Genomic DNA, 16195 nt, shown 5'->3' with positions numbered 1-16195 from the left:
GCTACTAGCTGCGTGTGTTGGCTCATGTCTGTAATTCAAGCATTTTTGGAGGCCAAGGTAGGAGAATCGCTTGAGCTCAAGAGTTTGAGACCAGCCTGGGCAACATGGCAAAACTCATCTCTATGAACATATACAAAAATTAGCTGGGCATGGTGGCACATGCCTGTAGTCCCAGCTACTAGTGAGGCTGAGGTAGGAAAATCTCTTGAGCCTGGGAGGTTGAGGCTGTACTGAGCTAAGTTCGTGCACTCCAGCCTAGGTGACAGAGGGAGACCCTGTCTCAAAAAAAAAAAAAAAAGCTTCTAAAATTCCTTAGTTATTGAAAATTATGTGAAAACAGAAGGATGTTAATAGCAGCAGAGTGCATGAAATCAAATATCAAATTTTGAGCAAATGGGTCAGGTGCAGTTCTTTCTTGCCTATAATTCCAGCACTTTGGGAGACTGAAGCAGGAGGATCACTTGAGCCTGTGAGTTTGAGACCAGCCTGGCTAACATAGTGAGCCCCTATCTCTGCAAAAAAGAAAAAACATCAGCTGGGCATGGAGATGCACACTTGTAGTCCCAGCTCCTCAGGAGGCTGAGATGTGAGATCGTGAGCTCAGGAGGTTGAGGCTGTAGTGGGCTGTGAATGCATCATCGCACTTCTGCCTGGGCAATAGAATGAGACCCTGTCTCAAAAGAAAAAAAAAAAATTTTTTTTTTTGAGCAAATGAACATGTGAGACAACTTTGCTAACATTGCATAATTTTTTTTTCTTGTTTACAGTCTGCTCAAAATATCTTTATGCCAACTGTGTGGGCAGCACATTCAGGTTTAGTATCAGTTACACATTAGCATAAATTTGGAGAAATACACATAGGGTATTGTTTTCTTTTGAGCTGGCAAAGTGACCACAGAAACATCAGGTCATCTCTCTGAATACCGAATTTTATCCAAATAAATGTCACATGCTTTCCAGACATATTTTAATCACGTATTTAATTTTTTAGGCTGAGAGCAGTGTCTCATGCCTATAATTCCAGCACTTTGGGAGGCTGAGGCAGGAGGATCACTTGAGCCTAGGAGTTTGAAACCAACCTGGTCAACATAGTAAGACCCTGTCTCCACAAAATAAAAAAATAAAAAAGTTAGTTGAGTGTCGTGGTGTGTGCCTGTAGTCCCACCTACTCAGGAGGCTGAGGTGGGAGGATCGCTTGAGTCTGGGAGTTAGAAGCTGCAGTGAACCTCTACACTCCAGCCTGGAGTGAGACCCAAAGTGAGACCCCTATCTCAAAACCAAACCAAATCAAAGCAAAGCAAATCAAAACAAGAAACTTTCTTCATGTGATATTTATAGATGATTTGAATTTGAAATGACTTCAGCTTCTTAAACTTTTGTTGTCTTTTTAAAAATACCCTTGAATCTAGCTGGTTCCAGTCTTATAACAGCATGTTGCGTGAGGCCCTGTAAAACATGGGGAGTTGTCCCTGAGGTTATCGGGCTTCCTGGGAAGAACGTACGTGCTAGGTTTGAAGACAGAAGACTTAGGCTCTACTTTGGCATCCATAATGTGTGAACTTGAACTTGATTTAACATCTCTGAATCTCACTTTTCTTATTTGTAAAATGGAAATGGATGATGAACAGTACTAGCTGCCACAAAGGTCATAGCTTTCCCCTCATCCTTTATCACACCCCACAAGGTAGGTGCTCTTATCTCCTTTTGACAGGGGAGGAAACTGAAGTTCAGAAAGCATAAGTCACTTACCTAAGGTTACATTGCTAGAAAAAATTGAAGCTAGGATTTGAACTCTGTTTTTCTGTCTCCAAAGTCAGCTGAAACTTGTTTTCCCCCGCTCATCATGCCCCTTGCTAATTTCCTGCCTACCTCTGAGATTATTGGGAAGATCAAATTAGACTGGTGAATGGGCTTTGGAAAAATGTCATAAAAGATACAAATGTGTAATAGATCATGAATTCTCAATGAAACAGGAGTATAAACGGAAACTCCAGAGAAACACTCACAGACGTCTGTCTGGTGCTTATCTGTCTGTTTAAATGAAGTGAATATCACATGTTACTTTTTCAAATTCAAACTCTGAAAGTCGTATTACAGAGTAACAATTTCCTTCCTCAGGATAAAAATTTACAGGAATTCAGAGGAAAATATTTCAGTGGTCATTACTAAAACGCTCAGAGTCAGATACATTCAGCATCATACTGTTAAGTCCCATTAGTCAAAGCATAAACAAGCGCAGAACCTGGCAGGGCTTCCTTCAAGTTGGTTGAGTCCATCTGGGAGGATTCACTCAGCAAGAGGCAGAGGAACCAAGGCAGGATGAAGACATTGCCTATGCTCATGCTGTCTCTTACCTTACTGACTGTCTTCTCAGGTAAGCACTGACTCCAAAAACAGCCTATTTCTATGCTGACATGATAAATAATAGTCTATTTAATATTTAATTTAAAAAATTTTAAATAATATATACGGTATATAGATATTTCAATGCTTTTTCTTTTCTTTTTTTTCCCATAAGAGCCAGCTTCCAAGTTATGTTATATATTTTTTAAAAAATCTTGAGATGTATTTGACCACTAATTCTCAAAAATGCTGATAAATCTTCAGCTTCTGATAGCTTATTTTAGAGTTTATGTGAGATCACCAAAATTTGATATATTTTTATTATGATAATGTCTTTTAGAATTTGCAAGTAATTATCAAAGCACTTTTGTACTATCTCCTTTGAGGGGTTGTGATGACCAAGTTTAACATAATCTTCTTATCACTGGGCATCTTCCAGTAATGACTTTAAACTTGATTTAGTGTATTGAGGATTAAAAAAACTTCCATGAAAGCAAGCCTAAGAGACACAGACCAGTGAACTGAAGATCCATTAAAATAATACTCACTTTTAAAGAGATGGACCAATCAGTAAGTATGTTTAGGTTGTGCAACTTTTGCTCTGAGTTAACCATGTTCGAAACAATTCAAAATTGCTTCCTGAGCCCTCTGGAATGCTGCGTCCTTTGGGACAGGTCCCCGGGAAAGAACTTTCGTGTGTTAACCAAAATTGAACTTGCAAATCTTTTGCCTTGGACTGCTGAGATGGCTCATGAACTCCTGAACCTGAGCGTCCTTAAGGCACCTTCCCAACTTTTCCAGAGACCTCCCCGATTTTGACGGAGAAGCAGGCCAAACAGCTCCTAAGATCTCGGCGACAGGATAGACCAAGCAAACCTGGATTCCCTGATGAGCCAATGCGGGTGAGTGCTTGGCTCTGGCGGTTTTACAGAAAATGTGATCATTTGAATGCGATTCATTATGAAACTAGGTGTTGGTCCCAGCATGGGCTGCTATTTGGAGGTTCGGTTAGAGTTTCACGTATAAGATACATGCAATCTCAATCTTTTACCTATGCATTTTTTCCTCTGGAGGTGCCAGCCTGACTCACCTGTTGTGAACAGGGTAACTTAAAATAGAAATAATGGGGCCAACGGTGGGAGTTCCAGAATCTGGAGAGGGCTGCTGAATGTCACCCCTGTCCTGCTTGCTGGGGAGCTGTTCCCTTTAGCCAATGCTAACCCCGTCTCCTGCCTCTTCCCTTAGGCCCCGGGGCAGGCTGGACCAGCATCCTTGGTCAATGATGGTCTGTCCAGGCAGGGAGAATCTCTGCCCCAGCTGCCCGAGGAGTTCTGCTCTGATCTCATCCCTCTGATTTTGGTCTCTGGCTTTCCTTCTGCCCTGTGGGATCATGATATCCACCTGCCTAGTCTTTCTGAACCAGGCTCTATGTGACTAGATGTTACTAGACCCTGCTAGCTGGCCCCAGACCCAATTCAGGCCTGACTTGGTTCCTCCTGTTGCTAAAATGATAGTGACTTTGGTGGCATTTTAGCCCCACGCAATGAAGGGAAGTAGCAGTGACCCAGCAAAGTTAGAATGTCTGGGAAGCCATGTCTGTCAGGCTGGTCTCCCATCCTGGCCCCTTCATCTGGGCACGATGCTTAGCCTGTCTTCCCTGAATCTCCATATTGAGGCTCAGAAAGAGCTGCAGTAGCATTTGCCTTCATTCACTGCAAAATCTCATGCATAATTTGATTATTTCATTTAAAGGCTCTTATTAAGATATAGTATTGCACAGTGATGAAGAGTGCTGACTCTGGGGTCAGAGTGAGTTTGAATCTCCCTGTTTTCTAACTGGGTAAGTTTGGGGAAGTTTCTTCACGTTTTTGCAACTCAGTACTCTCATCTATAAAATGGGGATAATAAATACAATTGCTGATATTACTATAATATTATTATAAATAATAATGTAAAATATTTTATGATGGTGAAACAAAGTGCTTCTTAGGAAAGCACTTAGAAAGTGCTCAGCAAATGGTAAGTACTCCTCTGAGTATTAAGTACCAGGTACCTGCTAGGTTCTGGCACTGTAGGTTTCTGCTCAAAGTCTGTGGTGGAGACAGAAGTAAGCAAATGGCTGCTATGCAGTATGATTTAAGAACAGATGACTTCAGGCTGTTAGGGATAGATGTGACTTTTAATTTTTTTTTTTTTGGTAGGATAAGAGGTAGCTCAGAATATTTAAGTGCAGGGTTGGAGGGGACTGGGAGGTGGGCAGGGCAAGATCGAGACAGGTTTGAGTACCTTGGGTTTTATCTTGCATCTAGTAGAGAACAACTGAAGGGTTTTTCAAGTGGGGAAGTACAGGTCTGGGTATTAGAGAGTTTGAGACAGTGAGAGAAGAGGCCCATGATTAAAGTCTGGGGTCACCAACACTCAGAGGTGGGCAGGGGAAGAGGAACCCTGAAAGGGCTGAGAAGGAATGCAGAGATATAGAGAAGCCAAGAGAGTGGGGGTGGCAGAGCAAGGTGGGGGAGGCATAGGAGGGAGTGGGGTGAAGGAGGGGCAGCGTGTGCACAACTGTGATGGGGAGGAGGATGCCTGGAGGGAGGGATCCTGTGGGGGAGCTCTGGCTAGCCCCCTGTGCTTTGGCAAGATGCCTGGAGCGGCCATTCTGCAGCTCTTCCCCAGAGACCTGGCAGGGGCTGGGGCAGCTGGTCGAAGGGTCCTCAAAGCAGTGGCTCCTGCTCAAGGTGCTTGAGAGGCAGCTCTAATGACTCCCACATCTGCCCCCTGACATTTTCGATGCCAGCATCTGCACCTGGCTCTTTTGAACTCTGTCTGTGGAATAACAGTCTTTGTCCTAACTGAGGCATTGTAGGTGTGGGTGAACAGGTGGGTTTGAACTGTTGCAACCCAGCTCCCTGCCCCCTACCCTTCCTGCATCCTGTCCATATGCCAGCCTACATGCCAGGCTAGACTCTGGCCCTAAAACCCTATTTTGTGTGGTCCCTCCCCTGCTCAAAAACTTCTGAAAGCTCCTTCTCTGTTTTCCTTTTCCCACTTGTGGTCATCACCTCCCTTAATCCTTGACAGCCCTCTGCTTGCTTCCAACTTTGCAATTTTACTGAATATCTGGCTTTTTCTGGTTTGTTTTGCTCATCTTTTATGGGCTTGACCACCACCTGCTCCTTTTAACTGCCTTGAACCTACCTGATTACTTCCCATGTAACTCCTTCTTGCCTCAGAACCTGTTGCTGAGCCACCATCCCATCCTCCATGTTCCTCCCAGAGACACTTGATCCAATATCCAGAATCCTCAGGCACTCAGTCCAGTTTGGAAAAGTGGTCATATGTTTTACAGTTGAAATGTGAAACAAACATGCAGTCAATTATTGGGTGGCTAGTCTACACCAGTAGTTCTCATCCATCGGTAATTACGCCTCCTCATCCCCAGGGACATTTGACAATATCTGAAGACATCTGTGGTTGTTACACCTGTGTGGAGCATTGCTTTTGGCACCCAGTGGGTACAGGCCAAGGATGCTCCTAAACACTGTACACAGGGCACAGGGCAGCCTCCACAACCCGGAATTATCTGGCCCAAAATGTCAGTAGTGCCAAAGGAGAGGAACCAAGTCTACACACTGCCAAGTAAACTTTTTCTTGTTTACTCTCTGTCACGTTGTGTGTGTCTCTGTCTTTCTCTATAATTGCACTCACTTGAACACACACAGAACTGGCTGAATCAACAAATAGTTTCTGGTATCATATTTTTTCTAGAAATGTGTTTCTTAACTTTGGTTACATTCTGGAACCACCTGGGGAATTTAAATTCTGATGCCTGGGTCCCACTCCCAGAAGAGTGGCCTGGGGTGGGACCTAGGTATGGGGGATGGGGCTAAAGCCCCAGTGATGCCAACCTACAGTTGAGACTGAGAACCACTGGGCTAGGCCATCTGGGAGAAATCGGCCACGTGCGTACCAGCTCCTGTGGTCTAGTTGGGAACATAAAAGCATTTAGAAAGCTGTTAAATGTTGAAGTGAGCGGTATGGAGAGTATCTTAGTTGTTTAGACCAAAAGAGAGAGTGAGAGGGTCAAGTGGTGGGTGCTGATCAAGATGTGCACTTAATTAGATTTTATATTGACTGTGCCCTACTAAGCACCAGGGACTGAGGATGCAAGATAAACCAGACATTCTTCCTTATGCAAGGTGCCCACTGTGTGGAGGTGAAGCCAGTGTGCTCCAGCCTGATTTAGGCTCACTAACGAGGTTATGTGGTACAATGAACTGTGGCTCTGCAAGCAGAGTCTTGAGCTCTAACTGGAAGGAAAAGGGAGGCTGGGAAGCCTTCCCAGAGGAGGTGACCCCCAGCTGTGGCTTAAAGAATGACTAGGAGTTCTTAGGCAGTGCAGGGGCCAGGGATGAGGCAGGAAGAACATTCCACCTAGTGCACTTTCAGGCCATATTCTGCCGCTAACTAGTTGTGGACTTTGGGTAAGTCACTCTCTCTTTTGGAAGCCTAGTTTTTTCATCTGTAAAATGCAGAGTTTGGCTGAAATCTGGCCTAGATTCCAGAATGTCTAATTTCAGGTCTCATATTGTAGGGCTCTGGATAGAACCTTGGGGCTGACACAGGTTTCTTGGTGCCAGTCTGCAATGTGGCAGAAGAGCCAGAGGCAGCAGGATACCAACCCGAGTGAGGAGTCAGGCAGTTTATTTTGAGGCCCCTGGAGGGGTGTCCCTAGAAACCACAGGCCTCCTCACCTCATGTTGGCCCTGCTGCCGGGAGTATTCCACATCCTCGACTTACTATTTGACCCATTCATGCCTCTTGGGTCTCCTTGTTGACTTCTTCTTTTATGGATTTACTGAAAGCAAAATTAATAATACCAGTCACTGGCACGTAAAAAGAGGTAATTTACTGCATTTAACTGTGACTGTAAAAATGATCCTGGCCCTGCACTCCCAGTTGGAGCATAAGAGGCAGTGGCCTCAGGTTTGTCCTTGGATGGTGAGGAGCCGATGAGGCTGGACCTCTGGCCAGGGGAGGTCAGAGGCTGGCACTAGAGCTGCCGTACGGGCCCACATCTTCATAGCCTGGGAAGGAGGGAGTTCAGAGGCTCAGGCCTTTGCCTTCTGGGAGCCAGCCCTTCTGGCTCTTTGCCTTTTGCCAAGACCTCCTCACCCTCCCTGTTTCTGAGTGTAGGCCAAGAACAGCTGCGCACAGATGTCCCTTTGCTCGGGAAGAGGGTGGGATGGATGCACCATGCTGTGAATTTGGCTGCCAGTATTATGTGTGTGTGTGTGTATGTGCATGTGAATGTGTGTGAGAGGTGTGTGTGAGGGATGTGTGAGGGGTGTGTATATGTGTGAGGGGTGTGTGTGAGAGGTTTGTGCGTGTGAGGGGTTTGTGTGTGTGAGGGATGTGTGAGGGGTGTGTGTGTGAGGGTGTGTGTATTCAAATGTGAGAACTGTATGAGGGGTATGTGTGTCAGGAGTATGTGAAGGTGTGGGAGGGTGCATGAGGGGTGTGGGAGAGGATGCATGTGTGTGAGGATGTATGTGAGGGGTGCGGCGGTGTGTGTGAGGGTGTGTGTGCAAGGAGTGTGTGTGAGGTAGGGGTGTGTGAGGGGTGTGCGTGAGGGGTCTGTGCAAGGAGTGTGAGGTTGTGTGTGAGAAGTGTGAGGGGTGTGTGAAGGATGTGTGCGTAAGGGTGTATGAGGGATGTCTGCGGGGTGTGTGTGAGGGGTCTGTGCAAGGAGTGTGTGTGAGGGTGTGAGTGAGGAGTATGTGAGGGGTGTGTAAGGGTGTGTGAGACAGTGTGTGTAAGGGGTGTGTGTGAGGGGTCTGTGTGAGAGGTGTGTGAGGGTGCAGGTGTGTGTGAGAGTATGTGTAAGGGGTGTGAGTGTGAGGGTGTATGTGTAAGGAGTGTGTGTGTGGGGGTCTGTGTGTGAGGTGTATGTGTGTAGAAGGGTGTGTGTGAGGGTGTATATGAGGGGTGTGTGTGAGGAGTCTGTGTGTAAGGGGTGTATGTGAGGGTGTATGTGTGAGGGGTCTGTGTGTGAGGGTGTGTGTGTGTGAGGGTTGTGTGTGAGGGGTGTGTGTGAGGGGTCTGTGGGTGAGGGTGTGTATAAGGGGTGTGGGTGTGAGGTTGTGTGTGAGGAGTGTGTGTGAGGGATCTGTGGGTGAGGGTGTTTATGAGGAGTGTGTGTGTGAGATTGTGTGTGAGGGGTGTGTGTGAGGGGTGTGTGTAAGGCTGTGTATGTGTGATGGTGTGTGTGAGGGGTGTGTGTGAGGGTGTATGTGTGAGGGGTGTGTGAGGGTTTGTGTTTGTGTGTTTTGAAAAGGCCTTGCTGAGCATTTTTTCAGAAGGTCTGAGTTCCAGCCCCCTCTTCTACTTTGACCTTGGCTTGAGGACCTCGGTTGTGTGGAGTGATGGCAGATGGCATCACCAGGTGGTGTTGTGAGGCTGGGTTGGAAGGTCCTTGGATGCCACAGCAGAGTTGGGTTTCTGTACACAGTGGAGAACTGTGCAGGGATTTCAAGCAGGGGAATGATATGATTAGATCTTGTTTCCAGGGGCCCTTCAGAAGTTCAGGACACAGCCTCTTAAATGCTTGCCTTTAGATGCTGTCATACCTGGGAAATAGGAAGTGACATTTTGGAAGCACTATTGCACCTTCTTGCCATGGTATCCAGGAGACAAACAAGTGAATTTGGGGAAATGAGTAGAGTTAGTGATCGTTGGAGAATGCATGTGCCCTTGAGAACAGACCCACACACCCTCACACACAACCCTCCACACTCTAAATTACCAAGAGATGACTGGTCAGGTTATTTTATGTTGCTTCTCTGTGTTAAGGGACTGTGCAAAAGAAAACACTTTCAGAGAGGGAAGAGGCCACTGATGAGGGTAAACAAATGGTGCTTTAGGGGAGGTGTTAAGAATTCAAAATGAAAACAAGTATGAAGATTTGCAGAAGTCTCTCCCCATGAAGATCTACTGAGCCATGTTTATAAACTTAACACTTGGCTTAAATATTGGCAGAGGTTGGCTTCTGTGGATTTATAGGCATTTTGGAAACAGGTTGAGACAAGCTGTGCCCGTGCACACAAAGGGCTAGACTGTTTGACATAGATCCTGCTGATTCACTGCAACAAGCTGTTCTTTTCCGACTTAGTGGTGGGAAGGACAAAGTGCTTTTGAGAAGATTGCTGGGTAACCCTGTACTGTAGGGAGGGCCAGTATTCAATTCAGAGGAGCACGGACACCTTGTGGGGACCCTAGATGGAGGAAGACAAGGCCCAGAGGGGATGGAGAGGGAGATCAGAGGGAGACATATGGCTCTGGGTAAGAGAGAAGGAGGGATTTTGAGTGCATGGAGGCAGCGAATGGAGGTAGCGTATGAAGTAGAAGGTGGGAAGGTAGAACCCAAGGAGGGCAAACCACTGAAATTCCCAGCAGCAGGAATAACTGATATATTTATTTTATGGTAACTCTCGACACTGAGTTTAAAGTTGCTTTCTGCTCTGTGCTGTTATTACCCACTGCTACCCCCAAACCTTAGGACAAGTCTGCTACACACAGAAACTTTGTGTTAGTGGTTCCTTGAGGGAATGGTGGATGGCAGGGGTGTATTGTATGGGGTGGTGGGGGCTGATGAGAGCAAGGAACTGTCTAGAATGTGGAAGTTGCAGGGGTAGAGAAATTGGTTATGAGAATAATTCAGAATAAACTTGACCCCACATTTTCAGAGATTTTGGAGAGTAGGGTTCTAGACTTCACAGGAATGGAATGAACACTCTCCAAAGGCTGGAACTAATTTGCTTGGCGACATCCCTTTTGGAGGCACATAGGTTTCGGCTGAATTGACTTCCTACTATTTATTTATTTATTTATTTTTATTTATTTATTTATTTTGAGGTGGAGTCTCGCTCTGTCGCCCGGACTGGAGTGCAGTGGCCGGATCTCAGCTCACTGCAAGCTCCGCCTCCCGGGTTTACGCCGTTCTCCTGCCTCAGCCTCCCGAGTAGCTGGGACTACAGGCGCCCGCTACCTCGCCCGGCTAGTTTTTGTATTTTTAGTAGAGACGGGGTTTCACCGTGTTAGCCAGAATGGTCTCGATCTCCTGACCTCGTGATCCGCCCGTCTCGGCCTCCCAAAGTGCTGGGATTACAGGCTTGAGCCACCGCGCCCGGCTTATTTATTTATTTTTGAGATAGGGTCTCACTGTGTTGCCCAGGCTGGAGAGCAGTGGTGCGATCATGGCTCACTGCAGTCTCAGCCTCCTGGGCTCAAGCGATCCTCTTGACTTTCTACTTTAGACGAAGTGGCCCCATCATGTTAGAGAGCTCATGGTATAATGAAGGCTCAAGATCCTGACAGAGAAAAAACATCTGCTTGGGGAGAAATTGATGAAGATCAGGCTGTGCGAAAAGAAGGGCTAGGTTTGGGTTTAGAGGGAAGAAGGTGGAAAAATATTCTGAGCTTTCCTTGAAGGTTTCCTTAGTGATGAATGTGCTTATGTTGATTTTCAGGATTGTAGTCTAAACTCTTGCTGTTAAAGATATGATCCCCAGCTGGGCTGCACAGGCCTTATCTGGGATCCCGTCAGACATGCAGACCCAGGCTCCTCTCCACACTTCCTGAAGGCACATCTGTGCCTTGCTAACCCCCAGGTGATCCTTGTTCACCTTGGAGAACTGCAAAGGTGGTCCATCTCTGCTCCTGGCGTCCTGGGACTGGGAACAAGTACATGTTAGTTTTTGACACAATTGATCTCTCTTTCTTCCTTTTGGGCACTCTGCTCACTTGGTTTCCACTTTTCCAGCATGCCTCTCCCAAGATTCTCATTCCACTTGGTGGCTCCTGCTGCTAGGTTTCCTTTACTGGATTCTTGGCCTCTGACAGTTGTTTAAATGTCAGGGGGTCCCAAGGCTCTGCCCTCCATGTGGCTTTAAAGCTCACTTCCTTGCTGATGGTGCACACTTCTATCTCTAGCCTGGCTTCTTCCTGGTCATTTACATGACTGTCCACTCCATGCCACTGTTTGTACTGGAATATTTAACAAGCATTTCAGATCTAACAGCCCCAAACAAAATTCCCTGTTTTACCCTCATAATGACTGCTGCCTTAGCGTTCCACATTGGGCTAATGGGACCACCTCCAAATCCAGAACCTGACTACTTCTCACCCTCCACCGCCACCTCCACCACAATTATCTGTAGAGTGGACTAAGCAATAATCTCGTCATGGTCTCCCTACTTCCCGTCTTGCTCTCAATGGAGCAGTCAGAGTCATTTCTTAAAAGTGTAAACAAGATCATGACCCTCTCCTGCACAAAACCTGCCAATGACTTCCTGTCTTACTCTGAATAAAATTCACAGTCCTGGTCAGGTGGGGTGGCATGCACCTGTAGTTCCAGCTACTCAGGAGAAGCTGAAGTGGGAGATCGATTGAGCCCAGGAGTTCAAGGCTGAAGTGAGCTATGATTGCTGCACTCCAACCTGGGTAACAGAGTAAAATTCTGCCTTCCTGGGACTCACACCCAAAACAATATTGTATGATGCAATATTTATATAGATACATCGATATGCATGTAAATTTCTAAAAGAAGGTCTAGAGAGGTAATCAGTTGACTTTTAACTGTATCATCTCATTTAGGAGACTAGGATTAAAGGTAATGATTTGATGTTTGAATTGTATACTAGAGTAATTACTTGTATAATTAAAACTATTTAAACCTTTCACATGTAATATTGAAAAATTGGAAACCAAGAAAGAGTCAAAAGAATAAAAGAAAATCAGTTGCAGCCCGGGTGTAGTGGCTCACGCCTGTAATCCCAGCACTTTGGGAGGCCGAGGCAGCCAGATCACGAGGTCAGGAGATCGAGACCATCCCGGCTAATACAGTGAAACCCCATCTCTACTAAAAATACAAAAAACTAGCTGGGCGTGGTGGTGGGTACCTGTAGTCCCAGCTACTTGGGAGGCTGAGGCAGGAGAATGGCGTGAGCCTGGGAGGTGGAGCTTGCAGTGAACCGAGATCGTGCCACTGCACTCCAGCCTGGGCGACAGAGCAAGACTCCCTCTCAAAAAAAAAAAAAAAAAAAAGGAAAATCAACTGTAGTCCTGCCCCTTCTCCCCAAAGACAGGCATGTAAAAAATGTTTCTTTTTAGTCTTCCTATATATTAAAAAAAAGTATCTACAATTTTCTATCCTGTTTTTTCCTTTGATATTAACATACACATGTCCTCGTACTATTATAAGCTATTTGTAACCATAATGTTACTGAATTATCCTCGTTTGTTAGATAGTTGGATCATTTCCAGTGTTTTTCTGTTGTAAACAACACTCAGGACATTTTTGTGCATACTTTTAATATTTTAAATTATTTTCTATGGGTATATTCCCAGAAAATGAATTACTAGGTCCAAGAATCAGAATATTTTTTAAAACTTTTAGTATATATTATTGAATTGTTTTCCAAAAGACTTTAAACAATTCATGTTATGTTTAGTATTCAATGTAACTATCTTCTGAGAGAGTATTCTAGTAGAGGTTTTAAGGTAAAGATATGATGGGAACATGATTATGGTATCTTGAGTTGGAGACCAGTGGGCTGTTGCTGGGGCAGGAGGAGTGGGTGCAGACAGGGAGGAGTAGGGATAAAAAATAACCTGTAGGGTTTTGTATAGGCAACTTAGTGCCATTCATTGGCATTGGAAATCCATTAGTAGAAACAATGTATGTGGGATGATGGTGTGTTGCAAGTTCTCCTCCCATGGCATCTGCTTTTGTAGTTGTATCTTCTGCTCTTGTTTACCTGGTTAACTCTTATTCATCCCCAGAAACTCACCTTAAATGATGTCGTTTTTGAGAGGCCTTCCTGGTGCCTCCCCCTAGTAAATCAGAACATCCCGCTAGCATAGCACTTGCAGCGCAAGGTTGCTATTTTTGACTCTTTAGTGTCTCTCTACTAGACTGGTCTAAATTACTTGAGGAGATGGACTAGTTGTTTTACTTCTGGGTCCCCACCACCAAGCACAATACAGTATTGGCATTTACTAAATGATTGTTACTTCTTTCCATTCCCTTCTTTGCTTCTCTCCAGGGTAGAAATTTTGTGGGATATAGCTCTGCTGTAAAACCCAGAGGTTATTCCAAAAAAAACTTTCTATTGCCTCACTTAGACTCATTACATTTCTCTTAATCTACTCAAATTTTAGGGAAGAGATTGTTTGCCAATTTCTCGATTGACCTGTGGAAATTCTTTAAAAAGATGACATTCAGGCTTAAATTATTTCTTTTGTGATTATATTTGTAAGTGCTTGTGAAACCTGGGAATACACTTTCCTAGGAAGTGTTCCATTTTGGCCTGTGATCCTTTAAGGAATGTTCTTGTTTGGCAAGCGTAAATCATATTAGCTTTATTATAAGTAGACTTTGTAAAATATACTTTCATGTTTAGCTCTTTGACAAATGTGTGTAGTAACTCCATTATCCTTTTGTTCCCCATTACCTCAAAGGCCAGTTTGGAGTGACCGAGGTGTAAATTGCCCACAGCACTGTTCTCCCTTCCTTCAGGGCTGAGCCTTCAGTGTTCCAGTGCAGTTAAGTTCTGAGCCACCATTCTATCTACGGGATTACCTTGCTTGTACTAATGAGCAAAATAATTTTTCCAAATGCTGATGGATCTTTAATTCTGCAAAAATGTCACAGGAAGGATTTTGCCTTCTTGGAAAAAGGCCCTGCCTTGATAGAATAACTGTCCACTTTATGATTCTCAGCATAGGTCAAGTTCTGGTGGGCATTAAAGAATGTTTTATTTATAAACATATAAAAGAATGTTTTATTTTTATTTTCATACTGTGAGTGTGTGGTGGGGAAGGATACGATGACTGCTAATAGAATTGGGTACCACTGCCTGGATTTCTGCTAAGGCGCCAGTCATTTTACCACTGCCTTGGCACATCAGTGAAAATGCCAATACAGCAAGAAGACAAGTTCGTTATCACACCAGTCCAGAACCATAATAAAGGACTACTTTTAATTTCTGCTCTAGTTACTGAGAAATACTTAAATCATTACAGTTGGCATTTGACATGGAACACAGATATTGGTTTTGTTTTGCTTGAATTTACACCCCCCCACACTTGGAGAAAGGAATCTGAAGAAATTAAAACTTATTTTCCATATACCTCTTCTTCCTTGCTCCAGGAACATTTGAGATTATCCCTAATGTCGGGTCATTTCTAACTCAGCCAGTGCAATTGTTGAATTTGTGGTTTTCAGCAGATTTGCAATTTGCCTTTTGATTTGACTAATGATTGCTTTTTAGGCCTTTGTGGCATATTCATTTTCCTAACATTTTAAGTAAATTATGAAATGTCATGGAAACCAGTGCTGATTTCTTTCTTGTTCTCAATGTGTGTCTGTTTTGGTTGTTTTTCTTCAATGATGATTTCAGTTGGTGTTTAGGAGTGTGAAATATATATTACTTTTTGATGCTTTTAATGTACATTTGGCCTAGGCTGTTATAATGAGCAGATTGACACAGATGTCAAGAAAATTTTCAAGGAGGATTTAGCAAGATTATGGGGAAAGAATAGTTATTTTATTTATTCATTTGCTCCTTTATACATTTTTCCAGTGAGCTTTGTTGTGGTCCTACTGTGTGCCAAGCACTAAGTCATAGACCAGATATACTTTGGTCACTGCCATAAAAAAACTGGTTGGATATTTGGCTGAGAGGGACAGAGATTAAATGAGTAAAGATGCAAATGAGTATATAATTATAAAAGGTGTTGTGTATCAGTAGTGACATTTGTTAATATTACCAGTGATCTCATTATAAATGTCTTTAAGTATTGGGAAGTTGCCAGCCTCCTGTAGCAGACGCAAGTTTTCAAAAATCCGGTTTCCTCTGGGAAGCTCAATTTAATACATACTGTAAATTGTTTTCCTTGAGGTGACAGACTTACTTCATTCATTGTCAAGATGTCTGCCCAACATGCACATAAAACATGCATAGCCAGTTCAACACCAGCAATTGCACACATGCTTTTCTTTGTGAAAATCATTGCACTTTGTCATACAGCAGAAGTACTGCCTGCATATGCCCGTTTGGGTTGCTCTATACTGTTTCACCAGGGCATTCTTCAGGGCAACTGGCATTTTAAGAATGTTTTATTTTTATTTTCATACTGTGAGTGTGTGGTGGGGAAGGATACGACCGCTAATGGAATTGGGTACCATTGCCTGGATTCCTGCTAATGCGCCAGTCATTTTACCACTGCCTTGGCACATCAGTGAAAATGCCAATACAGCAAGAAGACAAATAATGTCTGAGTGTTATTCTAAAAATAATTTGGCCTTATGGGCCCCTGAGGGGAGCACAGATCAGGCTTTGAAGAATGATGCTGTAGTCTTTTCTTCAACAAGCCTTTACGGAAGGTTTCCTGTGTACCAGTTCCTGGGAAGGATGCTCTCCTTCACAACCTTGGTGTGTACTCAGATCTTTGTTATCTAATAGTAACCAAAGTTAACAGCTAGCATTTAATGCATTCCTACTACATTCTAGGAATGGTGTGCCAAGCCCCTGGAGTATTGGGGTCCCAGCAGGAGATGGGGTACCTGAAGAGTGTTTAATAAAGAGACTTTTTACAAAGGCGTGGGCAGGATTAAGGTTAATCAACAAGAAATGATAAAGGATCAGGGTTAACAGTCTCTAGACCATGAAGGAATAAGGGAGGCAGATGGTTCCCAGAGCTGGAGAGGACAGCCTCCTAGGAGCTGTGGCCTTCAGGAGAGGGATGCAGCCAGTTGCTGGGGTGAACTGTGGAAATTCTTTAAAAAGATGAC

The 16195-nt window shown here is 44.3% G+C and overlaps 1 protein-coding gene across 3 annotated transcripts in view; it reads left to right on the top strand.

Moving 5' to 3' along the window:
• Positions 1-16195, top strand: part of CUNH17orf67 (chromosome unknown C17orf67 homolog) — a 43234-nt gene that overhangs the window by 15898 nt on the left and 11141 nt on the right. For all 3 annotated transcript variants that reach the window (XM_033183593.1, XM_033183592.1, XM_033183591.1), the window contains 2 exons: positions 2119-2374; positions 3145-3245. In XM_033183593.1, coding sequence (XP_033039484.1) covers positions 2320-2374; positions 3145-3245 — 156 coding nt within the window. In that variant the 5' untranslated portion in view covers positions 2119-2319. The remainder of the gene's footprint in view (positions 1-2118; positions 2375-3144; positions 3246-16195) is intronic.

Source organism: Trachypithecus francoisi, unplaced genomic scaffold (assembly GCF_009764315.1).
Source record: "Trachypithecus francoisi isolate TF-2019V2 unplaced genomic scaffold, Tfra_2.0 Lachesis_group20, whole genome shotgun sequence".
In the NCBI taxonomy this organism is placed as follows: Eukaryota; Metazoa; Chordata; class Mammalia; order Primates; family Cercopithecidae; genus Trachypithecus; species Trachypithecus francoisi.
The sequence above is the reverse complement of the archived record's forward strand: the minus strand, read 5'-3'. Positions and strand labels throughout refer to the sequence as shown.